The sequence below is a fragment of the Maylandia zebra genome, linkage group LG9 (assembly GCF_041146795.1).
Source record: "Maylandia zebra isolate NMK-2024a linkage group LG9, Mzebra_GT3a, whole genome shotgun sequence".
Classification (NCBI taxonomy): domain Eukaryota; kingdom Metazoa; phylum Chordata; class Actinopteri; order Cichliformes; family Cichlidae; genus Maylandia; species Maylandia zebra.
In genome coordinates, this window is record NC_135175.1 from 27,217,126 (window position 1) to 27,240,292 (window position 23,167).

General features: G+C 41.3%; 3 protein-coding genes across 17 annotated transcripts in view; 2 read left to right on the plus strand and 1 right to left on the minus strand.

The window, feature by feature from the left end:
* abi1a (abl-interactor 1a) overlaps window positions 1-10,538 on the plus strand; it is a 50,733-nt gene extending 40,195 nt beyond the window's left edge. For 2 of the 10 annotated variants that reach the window (XM_076888277.1, XM_076888278.1), the window contains 6 exons: window positions 1,295-1,395; window positions 2,738-2,860; window positions 5,684-5,941; window positions 7,318-7,404; window positions 8,877-9,062; window positions 9,152-10,538. In XM_076888277.1, the coding sequence (XP_076744392.1) occupies window positions 1,295-1,395; window positions 2,738-2,860; window positions 5,684-5,941; window positions 7,318-7,404; window positions 8,877-9,062; window positions 9,152-9,327 (931 nt within the window). In that variant the 3' untranslated portion in view covers window positions 9,328-10,538. The remainder of the gene's footprint in view (window positions 1-1,294; window positions 1,396-2,737; window positions 2,861-5,683; window positions 5,942-7,317; window positions 7,405-8,876; window positions 9,063-9,151) is intronic. The other 8 variants (XM_004551892.5, XM_076888280.1, XM_076888281.1 and 5 more) reach the window with 5 other exon arrangements.
* Window positions 10,539-10,598: 60 nt separating this feature from the next.
* pdss1 (prenyl (decaprenyl) diphosphate synthase, subunit 1) lies at window positions 10,599-16,592 on the minus strand. The gene is made up of 12 exons (XM_004551888.4): window positions 16,454-16,592; window positions 16,143-16,303; window positions 15,493-15,542; window positions 15,224-15,356; window positions 14,498-14,628; window positions 14,215-14,356; window positions 14,023-14,134; window positions 13,833-13,942; window positions 13,645-13,725; window positions 13,428-13,541; window positions 13,234-13,314; window positions 10,599-11,667 (listed from the first exon to the last, which is right to left on the minus strand). The coding sequence occupies exons 2-12, from the start codon at window positions 16,296-16,298 to the stop codon at window positions 11,527-11,529; spliced, it is 1,251 nt and encodes a 416-aa protein (XP_004551945.1). The 5' UTR covers window positions 16,299-16,303; window positions 16,454-16,592; the 3' UTR covers window positions 10,599-11,526.
* LOC101481550 (protein nucleotidyltransferase YdiU) lies at window positions 16,304-23,156 on the plus strand. 6 transcript variants are annotated; one of them, XM_012919313.3, is made up of 21 exons: window positions 16,304-16,443; window positions 17,025-17,082; window positions 17,188-17,481; window positions 17,566-17,684; window positions 17,763-17,891; window positions 17,991-18,055; window positions 18,147-18,203; window positions 18,509-18,607; window positions 19,268-19,335; window positions 19,482-19,569; window positions 19,680-19,749; window positions 19,825-19,897; window positions 19,970-20,053; window positions 20,146-20,275; window positions 21,916-21,960; window positions 22,044-22,125; window positions 22,205-22,297; window positions 22,470-22,546; window positions 22,652-22,707; window positions 22,819-22,898; window positions 23,004-23,156. In XM_012919313.3, the coding sequence occupies exons 3-21, from the start codon at window positions 17,250-17,252 to the stop codon at window positions 23,124-23,126; spliced, it is 1,770 nt and encodes a 589-aa protein (XP_012774767.2). In that variant the 5' UTR covers window positions 16,304-16,443; window positions 17,025-17,082; window positions 17,188-17,249; the 3' UTR covers window positions 23,127-23,156. The 6 variants fall into 6 exon arrangements, with proteins under 6 accessions (XP_012774767.2, XP_076744389.1, XP_076744391.1 ...); XM_076888274.1 differs by having other exon boundaries at window positions 17,025-17,481; XM_076888275.1 differs by lacking the exon at window positions 16,304-16,443 and having other exon boundaries at window positions 16,750-17,082.
* Window positions 23,157-23,167: the final 11 nt, after the last annotated feature.

The following is a 23,167-nucleotide window of genomic DNA, read 5'->3' on the forward strand; positions in this document are numbered from 1 at the left end:
TGCAGCATCCACATCACTGTGCTGGTTTCATGAATTTATTATGAGTGGAAGATTTTTTTTTTGAGAACAGTAGATAATTTGTCATAAAAAATATGAAAATTGCCTGTGATTTGGGTCCTGGGAACACATGTCTTAAAATTTAAGTCCAACACCACAAAATATTTGAAACGCATATATAATTTATAATTTCAGGAAGTTGAAAAAGTTGTTCATCTGTAGCTTTCGTTATTTAAAAAAACAAACAGCTAATGAATATTCACCTCATTCTTTAACATGACTCCATATGTCCTTTTTCTTAACTGCAGTGTTGAGTGAGAATCAGGTCACCAGTTCGTCGCAGAGAGACAACTGTCACGTCCACATCTACAGTCAATTTAGTCACCAGTTAGCCTAACAAATAACTCGCACAAAGAGCCATCCAGTGATAGACACTGCAGATTTGTTCAGGCTATAAATGCAGTGGTGTGAGGCGTTAATTCACGCGTCACACTTATTCCTGTACCAGTAAGTCTACAAATTCTACATAATACTGGGTGTGTAGTAGGAAAACATTCACAAATACGTGCGCGTTGGTATGATAAATTCCAATTTCAATAATCTTTAAATCCTGCTGACTAACCTGCTTCTCATAAATGTGTGCAAGCTGCAGTAAGCGTGCGCGCATGTGTGTGGCCTGCTTAAACTGATGTGCAGACTGATGTTCCGGTTATAGTCACGTCTTTGTTCCTTTTATTTCGTTCTCTAAAAATAAATCATGCGGAACATTTAGACGTGTTTGGCAAGGCCTCGTATCATGTACAACAAAGTGACTGTTCCCCCCCATTAGTCTCAAAGCAAGGCTTAATGTTGGTGATTATCATCCACACTATATGATGATCACTGTAAATTTGTGTTTGGGGGGAATTGGAGTGTCAAAAGCAAGATTTTAAGGTGGTTTGCATGCTGAATGCTTAAATACCCTCTTAAATCCTGGAATATTTATTTTTTTGTTCAGTTTCTTTGACAGACTGTGACCAAAAATGCTTCAATAGGGTGACTCATGTCTTTTTCACTTGGGTGTGTCACCCTGCAGCTCAGTCTTAACAAGCCAATAGACTGAATAAGTGTGGAAGAGCAAAGTCACCCTGGAGTATTACTTAAAAATATGGAGTTTTTGGCCTTTTACTTCTAAATGGGACATAAGCAGCGACGCAGCAGAGTCCCCTATATCTGCAGTGTTACCTGCTGTGCAGTCTAAGCAGGTTGCCCTGAATAAAACAATGTCCTCTTTTTCCTTCTGTCTCTCCTCCCTCAGTGGAAGCAGCGGGGGCAGCGGCAGCAGGGAGAACAGCGGCAGCAGCGGAATTGGCATTCCCATCGCCGTGCCTACACCCTCCATCCCCAACTCTGGACCAGGTGAGCTTGACAGTGGTGGTGACTTAAACAGTAAACGGTAACAGTCAGCCAGTCGGTGTCCAGATTATGCTGATTTTCAGTGAGGCTTTTATTGGCAGTTGTTTTTTACTTTTAAGTGTTTTTTTGTTTTGTTTTTTTTGTTTTTACCCGGATTAGAAATGCAGGGAGAAATATTTGCTTTAATGAGTAAGAAATCTGTGTACACCCTCAGGAATGTTGTCACTTGAGTTTTGGTGTATTTTCCACCCAGTTAAAACAAGATGATGACACTACAGGACTGCTCTGTTTGGCAAGATGCACACCATAGACTTCAACTAATTCAAATCTAGATGTAGCTTCCAGGTCTGAAATGGTCACCAAAGGGCGACTGCTCTTGTTTAAAGATGAGTCCAGTTTCACAGAAGTCAATGAGAAGATGATCCTACAGCTCAGTTGATATTTGACCTCAGTAAACATCTCCTAATGAGAATGTGTCCTTATACATTAGCTTTAGCTAATAGCTAATGCAACAGTGTTCATTTGTTTAAAGTCATTATCATTATTTAGAGTGAAATAGACAATAAAAAACAGTATGCAAGGTGACAACCTTGGACTTCTTAAACATCTGGGACAAATCAATGTTGCTACTGATTGTCCATCTTTTAGGTACAGTCTATGGTGTGTTCTTTGTGAATCAAACTTTAAACACATACATTTCTCAATCAATATATGGCTAAAAAAAATACAATTTAAATAAATGTTAAGCGTAAAATCTGAATATATGATGAAGTTTGATAAAGTGTAAATGTATGACGCTATTGGCAGATAGAGAGAGTGTGCATCACAAAGCCTATGTTTACCAGACAGGGATTATGGAGCCCCATTGTGTTCTAAGCACAGCTGATTCTCTATCCTACTGTGTAAATAGGCCAAGCTGCGCGAGGCCTGACACTTTACAGTTAAACAGTAAAGCCCACGTAACACGACGAGCTGCTACACGTGGTGTCGCGCTGTACCGTGATCACGGCGGAGATGGTGCTGCGTTTAAGTTTGGAGCATTGTAGGTTGACGTAGCAGCTGTTTTACCTCGGCGCCGGGATCAGGCCGGCAGCACAGGACTTTCCGCAGCACTCCCTCTCTCTCTCTTTCTCTGTGATGTGCAAGCTGGTCGCCATGGAAACACTCGATTCATACCGCAAAGGAGTGTGTCCAAGTGCGTGAGAAGTCGGAGCGCTCCTCCGGGCCCGGAGGGTTCTTAAGTAAATTGATATGATGTCATGTAATCAAGGTGTAGGAGGCGGCGAGGACACGCTCTGCTCCTGCCTCACCGCTAAATGGTCACTAACGTGAGTCCTCCTTTCAGTCCCAACCATGCCTGCTCCCCCGGGAGCCCCTCCGCCTCCCCCACCCCCTCCTCCTCTACCTCCACCTGCTCCTCCCATGGCCGGGATGGCCCCTCCAGCGCCACCACCGCCACCTCCCATAGGTGAGATTCCTCGAAGCTCCCGAGCCGCTTGTTTGACCTCTGCCGACTGGATGGCGGATCATCACCTTGGAGATGCACAAAATAAGGGTGCTGTGGGTGCCGATGTCCGTCTGTGCACACTGCAAGCAAAGGGTCCTCTTATCAAAAATCAAGAATAAAGCAACAGAAACAGCCGCATCATCTCTGAGAGATTTCTCTGTCATCCACTTAGGCTGAAGCGGTATTCACAAAATGAGGAAACATTATTAAGGAAATGGGGGAGAAAGATAAAAATCGAATTGCGCTCTCGACGAGCGTTGGCCACGACGAGCTTTCCCCAGCCAAGAAACTCGCTGAACTAAACACAGCAGCCAAAGATTTCTGGGTTGTTCAGCTCTGTCGTTGCTTGCAGTGTGGACAGAGTTTCGTGCTTCTGTTAAGCACAGTGTGACATTTAACTTAATCCTTCACGGTGGTGGTTTTGGTGGTGGTGGTGCTCTTCTTCACTGAAGTGTAATCGGTTAATACAGAAGTCTCATGTCACCTAGGGCCTGGCTAAAGTTAATTAGTGCCTGTAATTTCTCTTAAATTGGTCCTTTACATTTTAATCTCAAGCTGTTGTGGATAATAAAATAAGTTTTTATTTCAAATCTGTACAGATGTACAGAAACGTGACTTTGAGACTTCTACTGCAGGTACAGTATGTGGCTCATTTGATTTTTTTTTTTTTTAAATTTCAATAAACATGATTGTGGTTAAAGCTGCATCAGGCAACACTTTCCTGAACTCAAGATCATTCACATTTAAAGCTGTAAGCTGGTTGTGGACATTCCAGACTCTGGTTTCATAATTAACCCTTTTAATTGGTAATCGGCGTGGCTACGATTTGAGATGAGTTTGCATCTTTAAATCTCTCCATTTGATTGTCAGCCGTCTCTGTGCCGCATCGCTGCTACTTTCTATTTGCGTGTGCATTAGCTGTGATCATAGTCTGTGGTGAAACAGAAAAACTATTTTTGCAAAGTTGCAAAAAAAGATTGACACATCCCCAAACTCGGTCGTTACTGTAAATGTTCACCCATCAGCGGGCAAAGCTAAAGATAACTTGCTGATGCAGGGTGCGGTCTGTTTAGACAGATGTAGTATAAAAAGTCAAACGTTCCTATTGGGCCTAACTTTTAAAATCAGCATTGTTAGACCGAGGGGTCAAACAACACATCACATCTAATACATTTAAAGCTAATTTGTCCCTCTAAACCTGATTTATTGGAAACCCTGTTATGTTTTTAAGTAATTAGTTGCCTTTTATTGAACACTGTGCTCAATGCGTCTTTGCAACAGGTTTAGGGAGTGGGTAAGTTGAATTCAGAGATGCTAATGATTTTCACTGGTAGAAAGTAAAGCAGTGACTCGGTATGGAGACTGTTTGAGCCACAGCAAATGCCACATAATGATTTCAGGGTAATGGACTCCCCAAACCATTCAGCCAGCCTTTTGGGTGCTTCAGATACTCAGCAGTGCCTGATGTAGCTTTAATTTACACGGCCTCTGAATCACAGATTCGTGATGCTGGGATTGATTTAGAGTCCGAGCTCTGTAAAGCGTAAAGCATCCAGCTGTTTCATCGGTGTCCACCGGTAAGTGTCTAAGCCTGAGCAGCAGCCGCTCTTCGTTCATCGACTCTGGTAATCTTTGTGGCCGAGATGATCACTTGAATTGTGCACATTTTATCATCTGAACATCACCAGACTCTTTATTTTCCACTTATAATTATTCTGCTGGTGACACTGTAGCGAAGTTTATTTGTGGTTGTTTTCCTCTGAATCTTTACTTCCTCTGGTCCCACCCATTCCTATCTCTCCCGAGAGGATGTATATTATCTAGAAATGTGAGCAGGAAATGCTCGAGCAGAAGAAAGAAAGGCAGAAAAAAACTTAAACCCCTCCTCGCCCTCTCTATTTTTGTCGGCCACAGCCGCACACATTGCTTCAATCTTCAAATAGTTCTTTGTTGTTGTTGTTTTTAAAGCTGTTGTTCACAGAGATGCTTCAGTTATTCTTTGATGGCAGTGTAGTGATGCACGTAATCCTAAATGCTACCTGCAGTCTTTTAAACCGTGTCAAACATACGGCCCGCGGGCCTGAATCGGCTTTGTAAAGACTCCAATTCTGCATCCTTGACAACTTAAGAAAATGTGAATGAAGGGCAAAGATTTTGAACAGTTTTTCCTGTTGATAAAGATCCCCCACACACCCACTGCCATCTATACTACACCAAAGTGAATCAATGAAAGCTTCATATTCTAAATCTATACTTACAGGACACCCTGACCAATGAACTGTGGGAACCTTTTGTTTGCTTCATACATTTATCATGCAGTTTCACTGGTCCAGCTCACTTCACATCAAAGCGTGGCATATAAAATGAGTTTGAAATCCCTGTTTTAATTGTTGCTTCAGCAAAAACCTGCAGGATCCATCTGTTCTGTTGCTGCGTTCTTATTCCTCAATCGATCCTTCCTTTCCTTCTTGTCTAAGAAAGCTACATTTAAGATAACTTGTTGACGAAACTCTTCATGAAGTGTCTGTTACTTTTATAACCAAATTACAATCTCTGTTGCTTCCCCAAGATCACCTGCTTCCTCTGACTTTTGTTGACTAACTTTAACATTTTTTAATAGGCAGGGGGCTCTGATCAGAATTTAAAAGCTCATGTTATCTCACACGGTGTTGATGATTCATGTTTTGGTTGGTTTCCCCCTTCCCTCTCATTTCCAACCTTCTTCCCTCCTTTGCTACCGTGCTTGGCTTTCCTCTCTTTCCTCCCCGTCCTTGGGGTTTCTAGCTGTGGCCCCTGGACCTGGTCTGGGACCCGCTCCAATGTCCCAGTTTGGAACCATCTCGCGGCAGATTTCGCGGCACAACTCTTCCAACTCCTCTGTCTCTATGGTTTCGGCCACGGGCACCTACCGGCGGGCGCCGTCGGTCACTTCGCAGTTCTCCTTGCAGCAGCAGCAGCAGCAGCAACAACAGCAGCAACAACAACAGCAGCAACAGCAGCCTCATATTAATGGAGGCACTCCTGGCTATGGTCAGAACTCAAGTAAGGCCCTCTTGTCTCCAGCTCCCAACTGCTTTCTAGATCCAGAGCTGTCACTGAAGGACACACAACCTCACATTCTTCCCAAATCATGCACCCGACGCGAACTAACCTTTGTAGCCACACACAAAATCTTTATATTTTATATTTGCAAGTAAATCAGTGCTTTCTGAAGGTCAGGCCGAGTTCTTCACAGAACTATTGACGTTTGTTTTTAATCTGAAAGTGCAGGTTAAGGCTTTTTATCCAACTGTGGGGCGTCTTTAGTATTGATGCAGAATGCCTCATCCTTGGATTTGTACACAGATGCAATGCAGGCAATCAATATTAGCTAGCAGTGCAGAGTCGGTCTTTGGCATCTTGTAAAAACTTAGGCAAAGTTTACTGGCTGTGTATTGTACTGCAGTTAGGTCAGCTGTTAACCTCACTTCAATTATGCCTATATTGCTAAGAGATCTCTTTGCACAGATTTATTAGGTGGGATCAAGAAAATAAAGGCAAAGCACAGGCATCATTGATTTTTAAGTCTCTTTTTAAAGGGTAGACTTGCAGCTTGAGATAGCAGGAATAGTTAGGTGGCCTTTTCACGCTGTATGGATCCCATTTATACAGATCACAGTGCAAGCCAGATGACCTCCAGATGTGCAGATGTGCCCGTTCCGTTCCAAACACTTCATTCAGAGAGAATTTACACATCACATGTGGTCTTTCTTGCACATCTGCAGATTCCTGGTAGCTTTGTCATTGCCTGAAGCCTAAAAGTGATATTTTCTGAAACACTGGTTCTTGACTATTACTTATTCACAGCATTTAACCTAAAATTAATCATGTGATCTGAGGAAAACTAACATGAGAATCTAAAGTAGTGTTAACATTACTAAAACAGGTCTGTAGGGAGTTGCTTCACATGAGTTCAGGATGAGACATCTAAAGTAAATACTGCCCCCTTGTGGCTATTAGAAGTCCCCTGTTTTCTTTCGATTTAGAGGAAACTGTCTGATCGACAGAAATCAAACATAATCTGCTTTTTATCCTCTTGCTCTAATGATCCCCTGATACCATGTGAATCTCATCACAGTCGCAGATGCTGCTGAACTTTTCAGCTCATGTTTGCGTCTGATCTGTGATCTCTGTCAAATAGAAGAAAAAAAAATTAACTTATTTAAACGATCAGTCTTCCAGTATAGTGCTTAACTGTGCTTTTGTTAGATGTGTACATGCTCCCAGTTCTTGCAGTGTGTCTGTGTTGACTGTTGTTTGCTTGGGGGTTGGGTTGGACCCTGAACTGTCTTTCTTGGTGACTGATGGGCTTTGTCTTTTTCTCCTTCTCTGATGCTCACTCTGTCGGCCTTCCTGCCCTTTTCTCCGCTGGCTTTCAGTGTCTATCGCTCCTCCTCCTCCCCCCATGCCCCAGCTGACTCCACAGATACCTCTGACTGGCTTTGTGGCCAGGATGCAGGAGAGCAGTAAGTGAAGAGGCTAAGACACACACACAGCACTTTCCTCGTTATCTGCGCCAACTGTTCCAACTCCCAAACACAGAGCATGCACTGTGTGTTCATCCTGTTTAATACGTCCTCTTCCAAAACTGAACTGATTCTTACTAGATTCCACTCATTATGTAAGCTTCTATTAGGCAACTTATAGTTTCGTTTCTTTGTTTCTGCAGCTACAAATCTACACTACTATAAAGGTATAATACAGAGTACTTGTAGCACTATAGAGTTACGCTAAAGTCATTGATGATGTTTAGGGTAAAACGTGCCAAAGGTCACCACTCTCTGCTGTCCCCTCTGATCCAAAACCTGCCATATGCTCATTTATTGAAAGGGAACTAATATATTAATGGTAAACTTCACTAGAATAGCTCTGGATAGTTTGCTGATACCACAAACTATTTATTTTATAGTGGCCTGTATTGAAACTCCTTAATTCACACTTTGTTAGCAAAGCAAAGACCTTTACTAGTCCCTAAGGACCCCAAAGCGCTTTACACATCCAGTCATCCACCCATTCACACACACATTCACACACTGGTGATGGCAAGTTACATTGTAACTGGGGCGCACTGACAGAGGCGAGGCTGCCGGACACTGGCGCCACCGGGCCCTCTAAGCTGCTGTTACTCTCAACTGCAGAACAACATTTTGTAAGTGTTAACAAGATTCTTAAACAAACCCTGGTAGCTATGTTGTGTTTGCAAAACATCTGCACAGAAACTGTAGTAACTGTTTGGTCTGATTTGGTCTCACCAATATTAGACAGACGTGCCAGTGAGCTCAATTTGAAGTAACACACACACACACACATCCACCTTGGCTTTTGGGTGCTGTTGGTCTCAAAAATGAAATTGTAAATATTGTAAACCTCAGAGTCAGATGGATGAGGTGTGCCTGATATACCCATGTAAGGAAATTCCATCTTTTTGACACCAAGCAGAGAATTTAGCAAACAGTGACCCTGTTGGCCGTGTTTAATGTCAGCATCCAACACTTTAACTGTATATTCTAGACAGTACGGCGTCATATTTTCAGTTTGTTATAGTGTCAGATGCAGTCTGTATACGTTTTCATACCTTTTCTTGTCCCGGAGTGGATGCCGTCAGCTCTAACCTACTAAATGGCATGACTTGGAGTGTATTTTTCATTATTTAAGTGCTCATAAATAATATATATAGGTGTCCTTTTTTCTGCATATGCATGTGAAGCGATGTTCAAAGCTACAACAGGAGCACAAACTACATGAGCCACTTGAGAGGTTCGCACACATACGGCATGTCAGTTGTGAGAAGCCTTGCAGCCTGCTTGATTGTCAGACAAACTTTGCATGCCTTGATTTATTTCTTATGCATGATTCTCCCACTGCCGCCACCTCTATCACCAAGGACATCTTGTGACTCCAACCAAAACGAGTCTCACTTTTGATGTCCATTCAATAGTTGCAGATACTCCTACTCCTCCTCCACCTCCTCCTCCAGATGACATGCCCATGTTTGACGACTCGCCACCGCCTCCGCCGCCTCCTCCGGTGGATTACGAGGAGGAAGACGCCGCAGTCGTGCACTACAACGACCCCTACGCCGACGGAGACCCCCAGTGGGCTCCCAAGAGCTACATCGAGAAAGGTTTGCTTAACGTTTCTAAGTATTTGCAGGCGAAGTCCTGCCGTTGGGTACAGAGTCCAAGAGCAAACCTTTTCCCTTCCTGTTCGCAGTGGTGGCCATCTACGACTACGCCAAGGACAAGGACGACGAGCTGACTTTCATGGAGGGCGCCATCATTTACGTCATCAAAAAGAACGACGACGGCTGGTTCGAAGGCGTGTGCAACGGCACCACCGGCCTCTTCCCCGGCAACTACGTGGAGTCCATCATGCACTACGCCGACTGAAGGGACCTTTCAGTTAAAGTACAGCATATTTATTCAGTCATATCACAATCCACTGAGAGACTGACGGCAGAAATCTGACTCCCGAGATGCATAACCACGTGATCCCCCCCCCCCCCCCGCCGCCCTTTTTCTTTTGATATGACGGAATGTTTTTCCCTTACTGATTGCAAATAAAATGACAAAGGTATATCTATTTAGTTAATTTTGGTGTTATGGACAGGTGGGGAACATTTAAGGAACATGTAAAATAAACTTTTTTTTTTTTAATGAATTGGACTGCACATGCTCACACAGTTGAAGGATGTACGGTGAGATCTTGCCTGAACAAAACACTTTGTGAACAAGAGTTTTTAGGTTTCGATGGAACAAATAAAAATGTAACGTAAGCACCTTCAGTGGAAGTGTTTGTACCGTTGGTTGTACATAATCCGAGCTGCAGCCACTCCGGGAGGGAAGGGGGGGGGGTTCTGTAATGTAAATTCAGTGAATGTCGATCATATGATGCTTTTCATTAGTGGTGCCGCCCTCCTCCTCCTCAACTCTGTAAATGACAGATGGACTGTTGGTGATTCGCAAATAAATACTGTAAATCGTATTTCAAAGGAAAGAAAACTTACTGCGGGAAAATCAGTCTCGGCGTCAAAGCATGGAAAAATTTTTCAAGAGCTAATGTAATTTTAAGTTTATTGCCATTATCCTTCCATTATGTTGTAAATGTATACACCTTTGCTTTCTCATTACACTGTTGAAATCACTTCTTTAAAAAACTGAAGTAAATGACAGGCTCGTCCCTTTTATCGCCTTCTTTTAAATTTCATGAATTTGGGTCCATCTAAAGCAAAGACTTTCCATCCATTTTCAGCTTATTATGGAGCATTTTAGGATTCACTGTTAATTTTATATGCAGAAAATGTGGAAGATCTTTCGGTGACTGGCAGGAATATCATTCCTGTGCATATGGGTGACAAATTAAATGAAAAACATGAACCCGTGACCCCCAACCTTAACGTGAAGGGACTGTTTAGGTCCTCAAACCTTGTCTTTTGTGCCCTGCTTCTGAACCTGTGCACTACAATTTTAGCAAAGTAAAGATGAGGACAACCACAGCACAAGGTTTTTTTCTCTCTCTCTGCCCTTCATTTGTACATAATAAAATGTTGATTGAGAAATTTATGTACAGTGTTTTATAATAAACAAATCTATGTACAACATGCGCGTGTCATTACTTTTGACAAGGAACCAAAGCTTCAGATTGAATGAAATAAAAAAAAAATGAAGCAGTTGGTTTATTGAGCGCACAGTCATTGCAGATGTTAAGGCCGTGGTCGTTACAGGACACTTTGCATCACAGAAGTAACCATATAACACTTCAGAGTGGAAAAGAAAGACACGTGACTGATTGGCCTTTGAGGTGAGGACGGATCCAAGCGAGTACACAACGATGCACTTCCCTCTCCTTTGGAATTACACAGATGTTGCAACGCCTCGGTCGCAGCTCAGGACCAGCAGGTAACAAACTGTTCACTCACAGTCGGCTAGTCTGAGCCACGGGAGGCTTTTGCAGTTACAGTACTGTAAGCAGTGAAGGGTTCAGCTGCAGTTTTCAGTTGTACTTATTCATTTACATATCATACGTTTCCTGTAAGAAACTCAAACATCACAATTTGCCTAAATACCAAGTTTACTTGCGCTTCGTAAGGATGCACAAATTTAATGGCCTGGTTTGGGGCTTTCAACAAATCTGGTAACATTTGTGTTGCACCAACTTTGGCCTGTTAAATGTTCAAAGACCGTTTGACGAGGAGCTGAAAAACTTTAAAATTCTTCCTTTTATGATGATTCTTGTTATCAACAACAAAATAAATATTGGCATTGGCATCAGGTTTCAGTCAAACTAAAATTTTAAACATCAGAATGAGCCCAAAAAATACAAAAAATAAATCTGTGCATCCTTAATACCAAACCTCAAGTCAAGAGGAAAGCGCCACGATTCAGATCAGAGACCCCTGCTTGCCGTTTTGTTCTGTTAAGCCAGAGTTGGCACTCAGATCAGCACCAGAGGTCCATCCAAACCAAACTCCTGTTGCCTCCCTCGCTATTTTTGCCCAACCCTGCTGGTCTAAGGACCTAAGGGTGGCAGGTAAATTGCTGTCCTCTCCCCTGGAGTAGCTGCCTGAAGAGAAGCCCAGCAGAGGAGGATCATTTGTCTCTGGTTAGCACCATCTCTGTGAGCCTGATGAGGGCGTCTCTCTCTGGGGATGGCCTGAGCCTACTGATCTGCCTGATTGCTTCTTTGCAGTAGTGCTGGGCCAGGTAGTTGGTCTGCTGCACACCATTGCTCTAAAACAGAAGGAGGAGCACTCACATTATTAAAGTTTTTAATCTATTAACCTATATCGGATTTTTAAGACTGACCAATACAGATATGTGGTAATTAAAAAAAATTATTTTTCTAAATATTTTTAGCAGAGTCTCCCTAACATTTATCATTTATTTATCTAAATGTGTCTGCTTGGATCAGCTCGTTCCAAACATGTTGTCAACAGAGAAGCTGCACAGCTCCCTCTGGTGGAGAAACTACATAACTTCAATGCACAGATTTTTTTATTTTTATGTATTTCTTTGCTTTTTAGGCGGGCCTTTTTTCTTTAGTGATCGGTTAGCAGTGAAGAGGGGACACGAAGAAGAAGTCAGGCAGCAAAAGGCTGCAGGTTGGATGTGAACCCGGGCCGCTGCATTTCAGCCAGAGGGCATATGGGCACCTGCTCAACCAGTGAGCTGGCAACCGGCATCTGCCACTCATAACATGGTCGAAGGGCGGTTCTCCTATCCTTTAAAAAAAAAAAGTCATTTATCAACTGCTATAAATGCTGATACTATCAGCAAGTAGCTAATACTGGACGATAATATCGTCCAGTATTAGCTACTGGACGATAGCTAATACTTATCAGAGCCAGAGCAGATAAGTCTGCTCTGGCTCTGCTATCAACAATAAAACACTAAAATCATTGACAACTGCTTTTTTTGTCACGCAGAGCTCAGCTTCGTTTACTAAACACCTACTTCTGGTTACAGTTTTGCAGCCTTTTGTGAATGATTAAATATTACAGCAGGCACTGCTCATAACCTGGTTATACCAACCCTATGGTTAAATACGGTGTGGCAGCATCATGCAATAAGGGAGAAATTCATAAAAGAATAAAGGAAGCGAGTTCACCTTAAAGCACAAGTAAGACCGGATTAAATTCTTGCTTCAGAAAATGTCCTTGACCAAGGCACTCCACAGCGTTTTTAATAATCAGGACCGATCCCTCTCTAAGGGACGCACTGGGACAAGTCTCTGTCTTTGAGTGATTCGGCCAAATCCCAGATCTAAAGCCCAAAGAACATCTGAGGAGAGACCCTGAAGATGACAGTTTAAGCACTTTCACATCTAATCTGACCAAGCTTTGGAGGATCTGCACAAATCCAGGTGCGATTTGTGCTCGCACAGTTTACACCACAGTGACAGTGCTGCTAAAAGTACCGAGTGAGTTCGACTACTTCTGTAAATGAGACTTAGGATTTTTAAATGCATTTCCAAAAATCTATAAAACCATCCTACCATCGTTAGTTTCAGAGTGCAGATTGTTAGACTTTGACCTACAGCGTCACTTCAGACTAGGTAAAGTTCTTTGCATCGCTTTTAGATCTCTCTCTGCTCTTTATTTGTACACAATAAAACGTTTATTGTAAAATTTATGTACAGTGTTTTATTATAAACAAATCTATTTCAACATGCATGTGTCATGACTTTTAAGAAGCTAATTTCACATCATTTTATTTTTTAATATAAATGTTATTAAGAGAGCCCTTCTTTTGGTTGGACCTTTAAGGCTTTCACTTATGGTGTATTACGGCTCATACCTGAAGGACGTACTGCCAGGCTCGATCTACGTCTCCTTTGGAGGCGAAACGTCTCATGATCATTGCATGAAGCTCAGGAAACTGAAATGACAAACAGATAAAAACTAAAGACAGTTTGCAGTCCATCTCATTCACCTAGTGGTGCACAGTTTGTCTGCATGTCCTGAGTAAGAGCGATGGTGGCGGTGTCTCACCTGCTGACAAGCAAACAGGACCGGACCAGTAGCCAAACCCAATTTCAAATCGGCTGCTGTGGGCTTCCCCAGCTGACTGGCTCCAGATGTGAAGTCCAAAACATCATCCACCAGCTACAGGACAAAACAAACCGCCTTATTACATAACTACTGTGCAAAAAATCATTACTGATATTTGCTCATCACTGAGGGCGACACTTTGCTTAACAGCCTGTACCTGAAATGCAATGCCAACATTCTTCCCATACTGGTACGCTATTTCATGCACTTCAGGATCAGAGTTTACCAGAATGGAAACCTTAAATGAAAGAGTGCAGACAGTCAACGAAAAAAACATTAAAAAGTGCAGAAAACGAGGCTTTTCTCCATCTCTCTGCTATTTATGTGAAGACAGAACGTACATACTGCTTTACAACTGTTTGCAATAAGACTTGCTGTCTTCTTGAAGGTCTTCTCGAGGTAGTGTTTGAATCGCTCGTTCTCATTCTCTTTGGAACCCAACTGCATGAATTCACCTGCAATCACAAGGCTATATGTAAATGCATTCTTCCGGCCAGTTCTTCTGCATGCTGGTTCTCGCCTCATCGTGACTTACCTCGCACCAGGTCCTCTATGACCTGAGATAAAACTTTCACCACTGTGATGTTACCGATACGAGCCAAGGCCATTGAGGCAGCCGAGAGGATAAAATCTCCGGCTAAGATAGCCTGGAAGAGAGGAGGCCGAATGATATACGAGCGGGTGGTTCGGAAAAACATATCAGACCAAACGATTTTATCTCCTTTACCTTTTTTTCACCCCACACTTCATTAATTGTTCTCTTCCCTCTTCGCTTATCCGATCCATCTATGACATCATCATGCACCAGGCTGGCAGTGTGAATCATTTCAGAGATCATAGCGATGGCCCTCTGCCCTGGGAGCAAATCTCTAAAATGGACAAACGCAGACAGCAAACAGGAGGAAGTCAAATGCAATTATCTGAAACAAAAGAGTTTGTCATAACGGTGCAATCAGGACTCTGACCCGTGTGTCGCAGAGCAAAATACAACTGAGTTTAGAGTCGTTTACCCGGCTCTGTTGCTGTGGATGTTAAGGGCGCGAGCCATCAGTACCACTATCATTGGTCGGATGGCCTTCCCCTTGCCATCGAAATAGTATTCACACAGAGATTTCAGCTCTACTTTGGACACAAACAGCTCCTGTAAAGGACAGTAAAAAGCAAGCGTTTTATTTCCGCCATAAACAACCGCTGTGCAGAAAGAAATCTGCCAATCACCACAGGGCAGGAAACCGCCCACTCTGACCCAAAAAGCCTTCATTAATTTGTCACAGCTATTGCAAAAATATCTCAGACAGACTTCCTTTTAGTTTTTCTCTACGTTCTTTAGCAGCTTAAAACCCCTATTGTGAAAGAAGGGTGTGGCTTTGCTCTGTTGGCGGGTGAGAGGGGAGGCAGACTGGTTCAAGGAGAAATTCAGAGTACAGTTGAATGGGAAAGCTAACAGGCTTGGTGGTTAATAAGTAGTAAGAAGGTAAAAACCTGCCAGTATTAGTGAATGAATCCTGACTGCATTAAAGATAAAGTGTGTGCTTTGCAAACATCTGGATTTAACTACTGATTTGTTCAACCTTAAAATTGGGTTGAAAAACTAATAAATGTGAGCTGAAGCTGTTACTTTTCGAGAAGTGACCAGAGAAAGGGATGCAACACAAAACAGAATACAGCACAACAATCGCTTCAGCACAACTATTCTATTTGAAAGCTAAATTGGACTGATCTCTTTGAAGACTTACTTTTTTGATGTCGTCATATAAACTCGTCAAGTCTTTCTGGGCTAACGTGAAGGGGTCCTTGGGCTTTGTGTCACTGTGTGTCGCTCTGCAACAGCAAGACTGTAGTGTTGGAAGCAGCAACCGTGACTGGTGTCTGGAAAGAAAGATTTGCAAATATTTATGCTGAAACTGAACGTGTGATTTGAAATGCACAAAAGATATATCTCCTAAAATATATTAATAAATAAAATGTAAAAATCACTACTTAGCTGGACTACCTAACAACTCACCTGATTAGAAAGTTTCCTGCTTTCATGTTTATCTGTGCAGGTGTTGGCGGCTGAAATTGAAAATGAGATCATAACAAAGATGAGCTCGGGCATGTGCAGCACATCAGGTTTGCAGAGGCTCTAGCACCCTGGAGTTATTGTTATTAAACAATTTTAAACCTACACAGGATCAGTTATTTATGGACCCAGATTTTAAGCCCTGGGTGCATTCACTTAACATAGGAACAATAAAATAATACGCTCACACTAACTGAGATTGATACAAGATAGAAACATTGTTTTCTGTTTAAAATGCACGTGTTACATTTCATATAACTGAAGTGTTGCACATGTGGGTCAATGCCGAATGAATGAATCAAATGCAACTGAGGCAGGCAGCTGGCCAAGTCAAAGACAGCTTACGTGCAAGCAGGAAGTCTCAACCTTTATGAGCTCAACAAGTCACCAATCATTTCATTTAAACACACAGATATAAAATTCTCTTTACTGAGGAATGTAAATAAAGTTTCACTGGCATGGGATATGACAGATAGTGGAATAAAGCAGAAGTGGGCATTGCCTCTAAACCACCACTCTGCAGTGTATGACCTTCCTGGTTTTGAAAAGTCCTCCATGCCGGCTCTCCAGCTTTTTATTAACCGCAAACTCACCCTGGTTTCCGGCGTGGGGATGCAGGAAGCCCGGCTCAACAGGGATGCAGAGGAAGACACAGGCCTGCCCTTCAAGTGCCACAAATTTTCTAATATATTCGTGGCCGTGCAGCCCGTGGTCAACCTCGGGCATTTCCTCCACCACGGCCCCGCCATGTTACCTTAGGTTAACAGCATGCATCGGAAGTTACATATCGCAACGTGAACCGGAAAAACAGTAAAGGAATATCCGGTGACGTCTCATAACGAGGAGCAGCAGAAGGCAGGAAATGATGGAGAGAGTAAATGCGCAATAATTTAGGTATACATACCTCAAGCTAGTGCTGGAAAATGTGTTTTCAAGCTCGTCTTCAGATAATATACGGGTGTCTGGGATGAGGCTAGTTGCTGGGTTGCTAACAGCTAAGCTAGCTCTCGCCTTTTCATGACACTTTATTATTATTTGGGGTGTAATATGTAATAATAAACTAACGTAAGAACTAAAATTACCCTATCGTTATTTGCAGGTATACGGTAGAGCTGACAGACAAAGTTAAGGTTGTTTAGTTCATGTTTAACTCGTTATTTATGTAAGTTAATAGTTAAAAAAAACCCTTAAAAGTTGATTGGAGGAATTGTGTATGAAACGTAACGTGCAACTGATAATTTTTTTACTCTGATTAAGGTTTAAAAGTCCTGAAATACAATTTTAAGATCCTTTTACATCACTCTAGTATTTCCATTTAATGCCAAACAAAAATTATATTTTACTTAACACTTTAGTAGCCTATTAATAGTGACTAAGTCTTTTTTTTTTACTATCATAAGTAAAATATCAGCTGTTTGGCTTAGAATAAGCACTAAGGGGAAGTGTGGTTTACCCTTTTTTATTGCTTCCCTCAGATCTGCTATCTTTAATGCAGTACTTCTCAAACCCTGGGCTGTGGATGTGGATAACCAGGTGAAACTATAAAACAAAATTAAGATGAACTAGAATATAATATGATTTTTTTTTAAAGTTAATGATTGATAAAACTGTGGGGCGTTTGGTACGAACCTTCTTAAGGTGGGGCATGCCAGAGAGAAGTTGAAACCTGATTCGATAAGTCAGCTGCTCCATCTGTGAAAATGTGGAGCACCTGTACAGCACTAGTCTTTGCTCTGGTGGCAGCATCGAGCTTCACACCTGCATATGTCCTGGAGTTGTGCCAAAATATAAGTCCTGAGTGTCACAGTGACCACAACACCGCATCAAACAGCCAATCGTCATCGCACACTGTGAAGTCCAAGTGGACCTTGAATGCTTCAAGCCTCATGCACGACCTTAACCAGTTCAGAGTCTCCTGCAAGAAGCTATTGGGTAAAACAGATTCTTGTCCTTACAGGTCAAAATATAGAGGAAGGCGCTAATGTTATCATACAATCCCCTCTGTCCTCTCTGCAGAGGCACTCCCAATCGACAAAGTTGATGGCAACTTTGTTCGCACTGTGAAGAACTGCATATTTTCCAAGTCCATTCCAACTCCACTCAAAGGTCCATTGAGGTTGACAGCAGCGTCTAAGGTGAGGATGCCATGTCACTATCAGCACTGTAATTTCACAATATAGTGAATTCATTTATGTCTAAAATTGTCTTAACAGGATGTCATCGAGGGGATCTTAGATTTAGATGCGTCAGTGACTCGGTCAGGTGATTTTCTGCATTATGCGAGTGGTGGCAGACTACTGCCGGGGTCTGTGCCACTTGCTCACAGATATGGAGGTCATCAGGTATAAATGATTTTTATACCTGATAACTTTTTAAAAGCTATAAAGCTTTTGCTTATTTGCTGAGTTGATCTTTTTGACACGCTTTACTTTCCTCGATAGTTTGGCTACTGGGCAGGCCAGCTGGGGGATGGTCGAGCTCATTTCCTTGGTCAGTATTCAAACAAGTAAGTTAATTTTTTAAAATTATGTTTTTATGTTTTAAGTAATTTTCTGCCACTTCAAGCCTTTACATATTTTCCTTCTCAATTTTCATAGAAAGGGGGAGGTATGGGAACTCCAGCTTAAAGGATCTGGAAAAACACCATATTCAAGGTTTGTATTTATTTGTACATATATTTGTGCAATAGCTATTACATTTATTATTTGTAGTAATATACAGGTGTGTTAGGAGATAGCTAAAGAGAAGGAAAGGGCTTTAATTGTAGGGTCTATGATGTTTTGAAGGACGGCAGAGGAGGATGCTAGGCAGAGGGTGACATGGAGGCAGATGATCTGCTGTAATGACCCCTAAAAATGAATAAGTAGTACGCATGGCTATTAATATTAGTATGCATGGCTGTAGAATTGTGCAGTCATGCAATGCAACCAAAAAAGTATGACTTCACATCGGGCTGCAGGTCAGGAGATGGTCGTGCTGTAATCCGGTCTTCTGTCAGGGAGTTCCTGTGCAGTGAAGCGATGCATTTCCTGGGTGTTCCCACCAGCAGGGCTGCCAGGTGAGAATAAATGATTTTGAGAGCTATAAGTTTGGTATAAGATTACAAACTTAGCACAAAAAGTAAAGAAATGTGTTTGGTTGATGATAATTATTTGTTTTTACCATGATTCTATGTAGTAATAATAATTTGCTTAATCAGACATTTACAAGCAATCAAACATTCTTGGTACCTCTGATTCAGATTCAGTAGCAAAGACAGATGTTTGGCTTCCAAGTGCTTCTTTACCTGATTTGGCACTGTATTATCATTAATTAACTCCCAGCAAGTGATTGATTCGGGCTAAAGGCTGTTGACATCCCTGTTTAGCCGAAACCATAAAACGTGTAGCTTTTGCAGTAATTTTTCTGGCATTGGACTTTGTGTTTTTATCCACACAAGGCAATGATCAGGTTTACCTACTACAAATTTTACCCTAATAACTGTCAATCAGGACTTTTGATGTGCAGAAATGTGTTATCAATTTATATTTCATTCATTCACATAAAATTAGTTCAAGTCATTCGAGCTTGACTCATATGACGAGAACATTTTTTTGGCATTTGCAAAAAAAGAGGCGTTTTTAAAGAAATTATAACCCAGAAATTGTGTGAATCGTGTGATTTTTGTCGCCATTTAATTGTTATGTGTTTTAGATTTATCTGCTAATTCTTTTTTTAGTCTGATTGTCAGTGAGGAGCCAGTTTTGAGGGATCAGTTCTACAATGGAAATGTGAAAGCAGAGAGAGGTACAGGATTTACCCATGACTGGAGCCTTTTATTTCAAACTGCATTACTTTTTAACAATCCAGCATAATTTTTGTTACTGTTATGCAGATGTTTTGTCTGCTGCCTTAATCTTTGTTCTGGTTCAGCTTTTCTTTATTCCCCACAGGAGCTGTTGTTCTGCGATTGGCCAAGTCATGGTTTCGGATTGGATCCTTAGAAATTTTGTCTCAAAGTGGAGAAATAAATCTTCTGAGGTAAGACTGCCTGGTCACATGACAAAGTTTACTTCATAGTTGTTTACATCTGGCTTTGTTCTGTGTCCTGTTGTGTTTGTAATGTTATTTTATCGTTATTTTCGTTTTAGAAAGCTGTTGAACTTTGTGATAGACGAACATTTTCCTTTTATAAATCCAGACAACCCAGAAAAATATTTGGTGAGTAATAAAAAAGCACAGCTGAATGTACCACTTTTGTTTTAAGTAAATAAGCTATTGAGGTTTTCTTTGCAGGTGTTTTTTTCCACAGTTGTAAATGAAACGGCACATCTGATTGCCCAGTGGATGTCAGTCGGTTTTGCACATGGTGAGAAACTGAACATTCGTATCACACAGTTTAAACCAACGCTACTTATAGCTGTCGCTGTTCTCACCACAGGTGTGTGCAACACAGACAACTTCAGTCTTCTTTCTATCACCATCGACTACGGACCCTTTGGCTTTATGGAGTCATATAACCCCAGTGTGTAGACTGTTTCATGTCGCTTTTACTCCAAAATAACTGAAATCCTCTTGCTGTCAGTTCTCAGACAAATATTTTTCTTTTTGTTGCAGATTTTATCCCCAACACATCTGATGATGAAGGCAGGTACAGCATTGGAGCTCAGGCAAATGTTGGCCTCTTGAATCTAGAGAAACTCTTGGTGGCTCTGATTCCTGTGCTTACACAGACACAACAGAAACAGTAAGAATACCACAACATCACTTTGTCTCAAGGGGGATTTACTAAATATAGGACTTGAACTCTTTTTGTCATTTCGACAAACTGGAACAGCTTTGCTGTTAGCTCATTCTTACAGAAGCCTGTTTGTTTGTCTGAAAAACAAAAGCACAGAAACATGAGCAAAATAACTTCAGAGTCACACAAAGCGATGTGAAAAGAATAATACATCCCACAATTTATTTTCAGCATATTTTAATTCAAATATATCTTTAAAGATTTTCTTTGAGAAAGTGTGGAAATAAAGTAGTCATACAGTGCAACAAAATGAAAGCAGCCACATGGAAAGTAAGTACACCCCTCACTTTAAATCTATCCCTCTTATGAAAACTGACCCCAGCAAAGCAAACAACCATTTAGTGTTTCTTCTCATCATACAAATATCTTCAAATCTTTTTAAGGTGTCAAAAAAAGTTCTGGATTATTCTTGTAAATGTATTTTTCCCTGTGAGACGAATCATCTATAGTTGTTTTTATATCCCTCGAAAATGAACTGGGGATGAAAGCAAAAACAACGGGAAGATCTGTGTGAAAAAGCAAACCATGCAGTTTTTAAAAGAAACTTTATTAAAAGGTTCAACTTAAAGAGACAGTTCAATCAAACAACAGAAATGAAGGTGTCAGCAAAACAGAGGTGCTGCAAAAAAAAGGGAATTTAACAAACAGACCAAAGAAAAACAATTCTGCTCAAAGAAGGCAACAACTATGCATTCATAGCCCCTAAAAGAAAACACACCACAGAACAATCCTCTGCAGGATGGAGAACACAACCACTTACTGCTAGTGCAGAAACACACATCACAAAACTACTGGAGCTGACCCACACTCTGAGGCTCAGGGGCTTCTCTCAAGCTTTTATACTGCAGTTGGAAACAGGACACATCCACCAACACACACACACACACACACACACACACACACACACACTAGGCCTGCTAGGGCTGTAACAGTCATGAAGAGATTGCACAAATTCCATGGATAATAAGTCACGAGATGTATCAATTGCTGAACTACATACAAGAACTTTTGGAATGATGTTCTCTGGACGGACAATTCAAATGTTTTTAGGAGCTGTTCAGGAGTATAACTTAACTTGTGTTGACTGGAAATGTTCCAAAGAGTGGAGGAAGACAAAGTGATCTGAAAGTTTAAGCTGCAGTGGATCGTGAAAACCGTAAAAAACTAACACAAATGTGGTTCAAAAAGTATAAATAATGAGCTGCGTAATCAAAGACTGGATTTAAATCTTATTAAAATATTGCAGGTGAATTCAAACTAGGCAGTAGAGACAGTCAAGAGATGTTTAGAGGAGTGGTCAAGAATAGAGCCTGAGTGAAGCTATTCAATGATGCAACCTAAAACGCTAAAATTCTTATGCTAAAAAATTCTTATGCTAAAATTCTTATGCTAATGTTTACTTACTTTTTTGCATAAATATTGTAATCTATTGAAAAAGCAAATAGGTAAAAAAAAAAAGAGGTAAAAGTTCAGTGGGATATACGTAGCTGCTTATTACACCTTCAAGTTTATTAATGTGACTTCTTTTCTAATTTGAAGAAATTCATGAAGTCAAATTGTAAACTTGTCATCTTAACTTTTTGCAGGGCGAAAATTATTCTTAAAGGATATGCCAACATTTACCAAATGAGGTGAGCTTCATGTGAAATGTTATCTTACTTGTGTTCATGCTGCAGCAAAGCCAAGACTGCATTTATTCATGTCTCCACTTCAGGGTTCACCAGATATTTAAGGCAAAACTGGGACTTCTTGGTGAAGATGAGGACGATAACGACCTCATTGCTTTCCTGCTTAAGGTGATTATACAGTTTGTTTCAGTCTTCTAAATCAGTTTAGTCTCACTCTCTGCACTGTAATTTCACTTTCCCTTTACAGGTGATGGAGGACACAGAGTCTGACTTCACCATGACCTTCAGGGAGCTCAGCGAAGTTTCAGCCAAGCAGCTTCTTAACAAGAACTTCACGCAGGTGGAGCTAAAAGTGACAAAATGTTGTTGTTCCTTTCAATCTCTAGATTTTGTTGTGAAGCTGGCCGATCTGTTGAATCAGTTGTACCAATACTGAGCTTTCCTTGCACAGCATGCATTTCTTATAATTAGGCATGCAGGAAATGTAAAGGATTGTATTATTTCTAAATCAGATGTGGGCTCTTGATGACCTATCACACCACAAGCACTTTTCTGATTGGCTTAACAAGTACCTGTTCCGGCTCAGTAGGTAAGGAAGGTCACGAGAGGTCATTTTGAATTTACTTATTTACATTTGTGTGACATCAGGATGTTTGTTGCTGTGAATTAATCTCTTTCCTCTGTTTCTGTTCAGACAGCAGGATGATAGCGATTTGGATCGTCAACACAGGATGAAAAGTAAATCAAACTGTAACTAAATCTTAATGTTGATTAAACGATGAGGGATATAAATATTTATATTCTTAGATGTTTGTTATGCAGTGGTGACAGAAACATCTGATTGGATTAAATGTTTTACAGATGTAAATCCGAGATATGTGCTGAGGAACTGGATGGCAGAGTCTGCAATAAGGAAAGCTGAGAGGAATGACTTTTCCGAGGTATGTGTCTGATAAAAGGACCTGTCACACAAAACAAATAAAACGACACCCAAAGTTGTTTATGATTTGTTTCTACTACAGTTTACTTTACCACTTTACCACTAGGTGGAGCTGCTGCACCACATCCTGTCCTCACCCTTTGTTACACAAGAGACTGCAGAGGAGGCGGGCTATGCAGCAAGACCTCCACAGTGGGCTAGCAGGTTAAAGGTCAGCTGTTCGTCATGAGTTACCTCCTAATAAAAACCTTGTAGCATATTTTGGTGTGA

Excerpts from the sequence above, each read along its gene's own strand:
- pdss1 (XM_004551888.4), bottom strand. The coding sequence starts at position 16,298 with ATGGCGGGGCCGTGGTGGAGGAAATGCCCGAGGTTGACCACGGGCTGC. Across the intron at positions 15,543-16,142 it reads TCCCCACGCCGGAAACCAGG|CCGCCAACACCTGCACAGAT; the intron begins GTGAGTTTGCGG and ends TTTCAATTTCAG. Across the intron at positions 14,629-15,223 it reads TATATGACGACATCAAAAAA|GAGCTGTTTGTGTCCAAAGT; the intron begins GTAAGTCTTCAA and ends TGTCCTTTACAG.
- LOC101481550 (XM_076888274.1), top strand. The coding sequence starts at position 17,250 with ATGTGGAGCACCTGTACAGCACTAGTCTTTGCTCTGGTGGCAGCATCG. Across the intron at positions 18,056-18,146 it reads CTTGGTCAGTATTCAAACAA|AAAGGGGGAGGTATGGGAAC; the intron begins GTAAGTTAATTT and ends CAATTTTCATAG. Across the intron at positions 22,899-23,003 it reads AGAGGAATGACTTTTCCGAG|GTGGAGCTGCTGCACCACAT; the intron begins GTATGTGTCTGA and ends CTTTACCACTAG.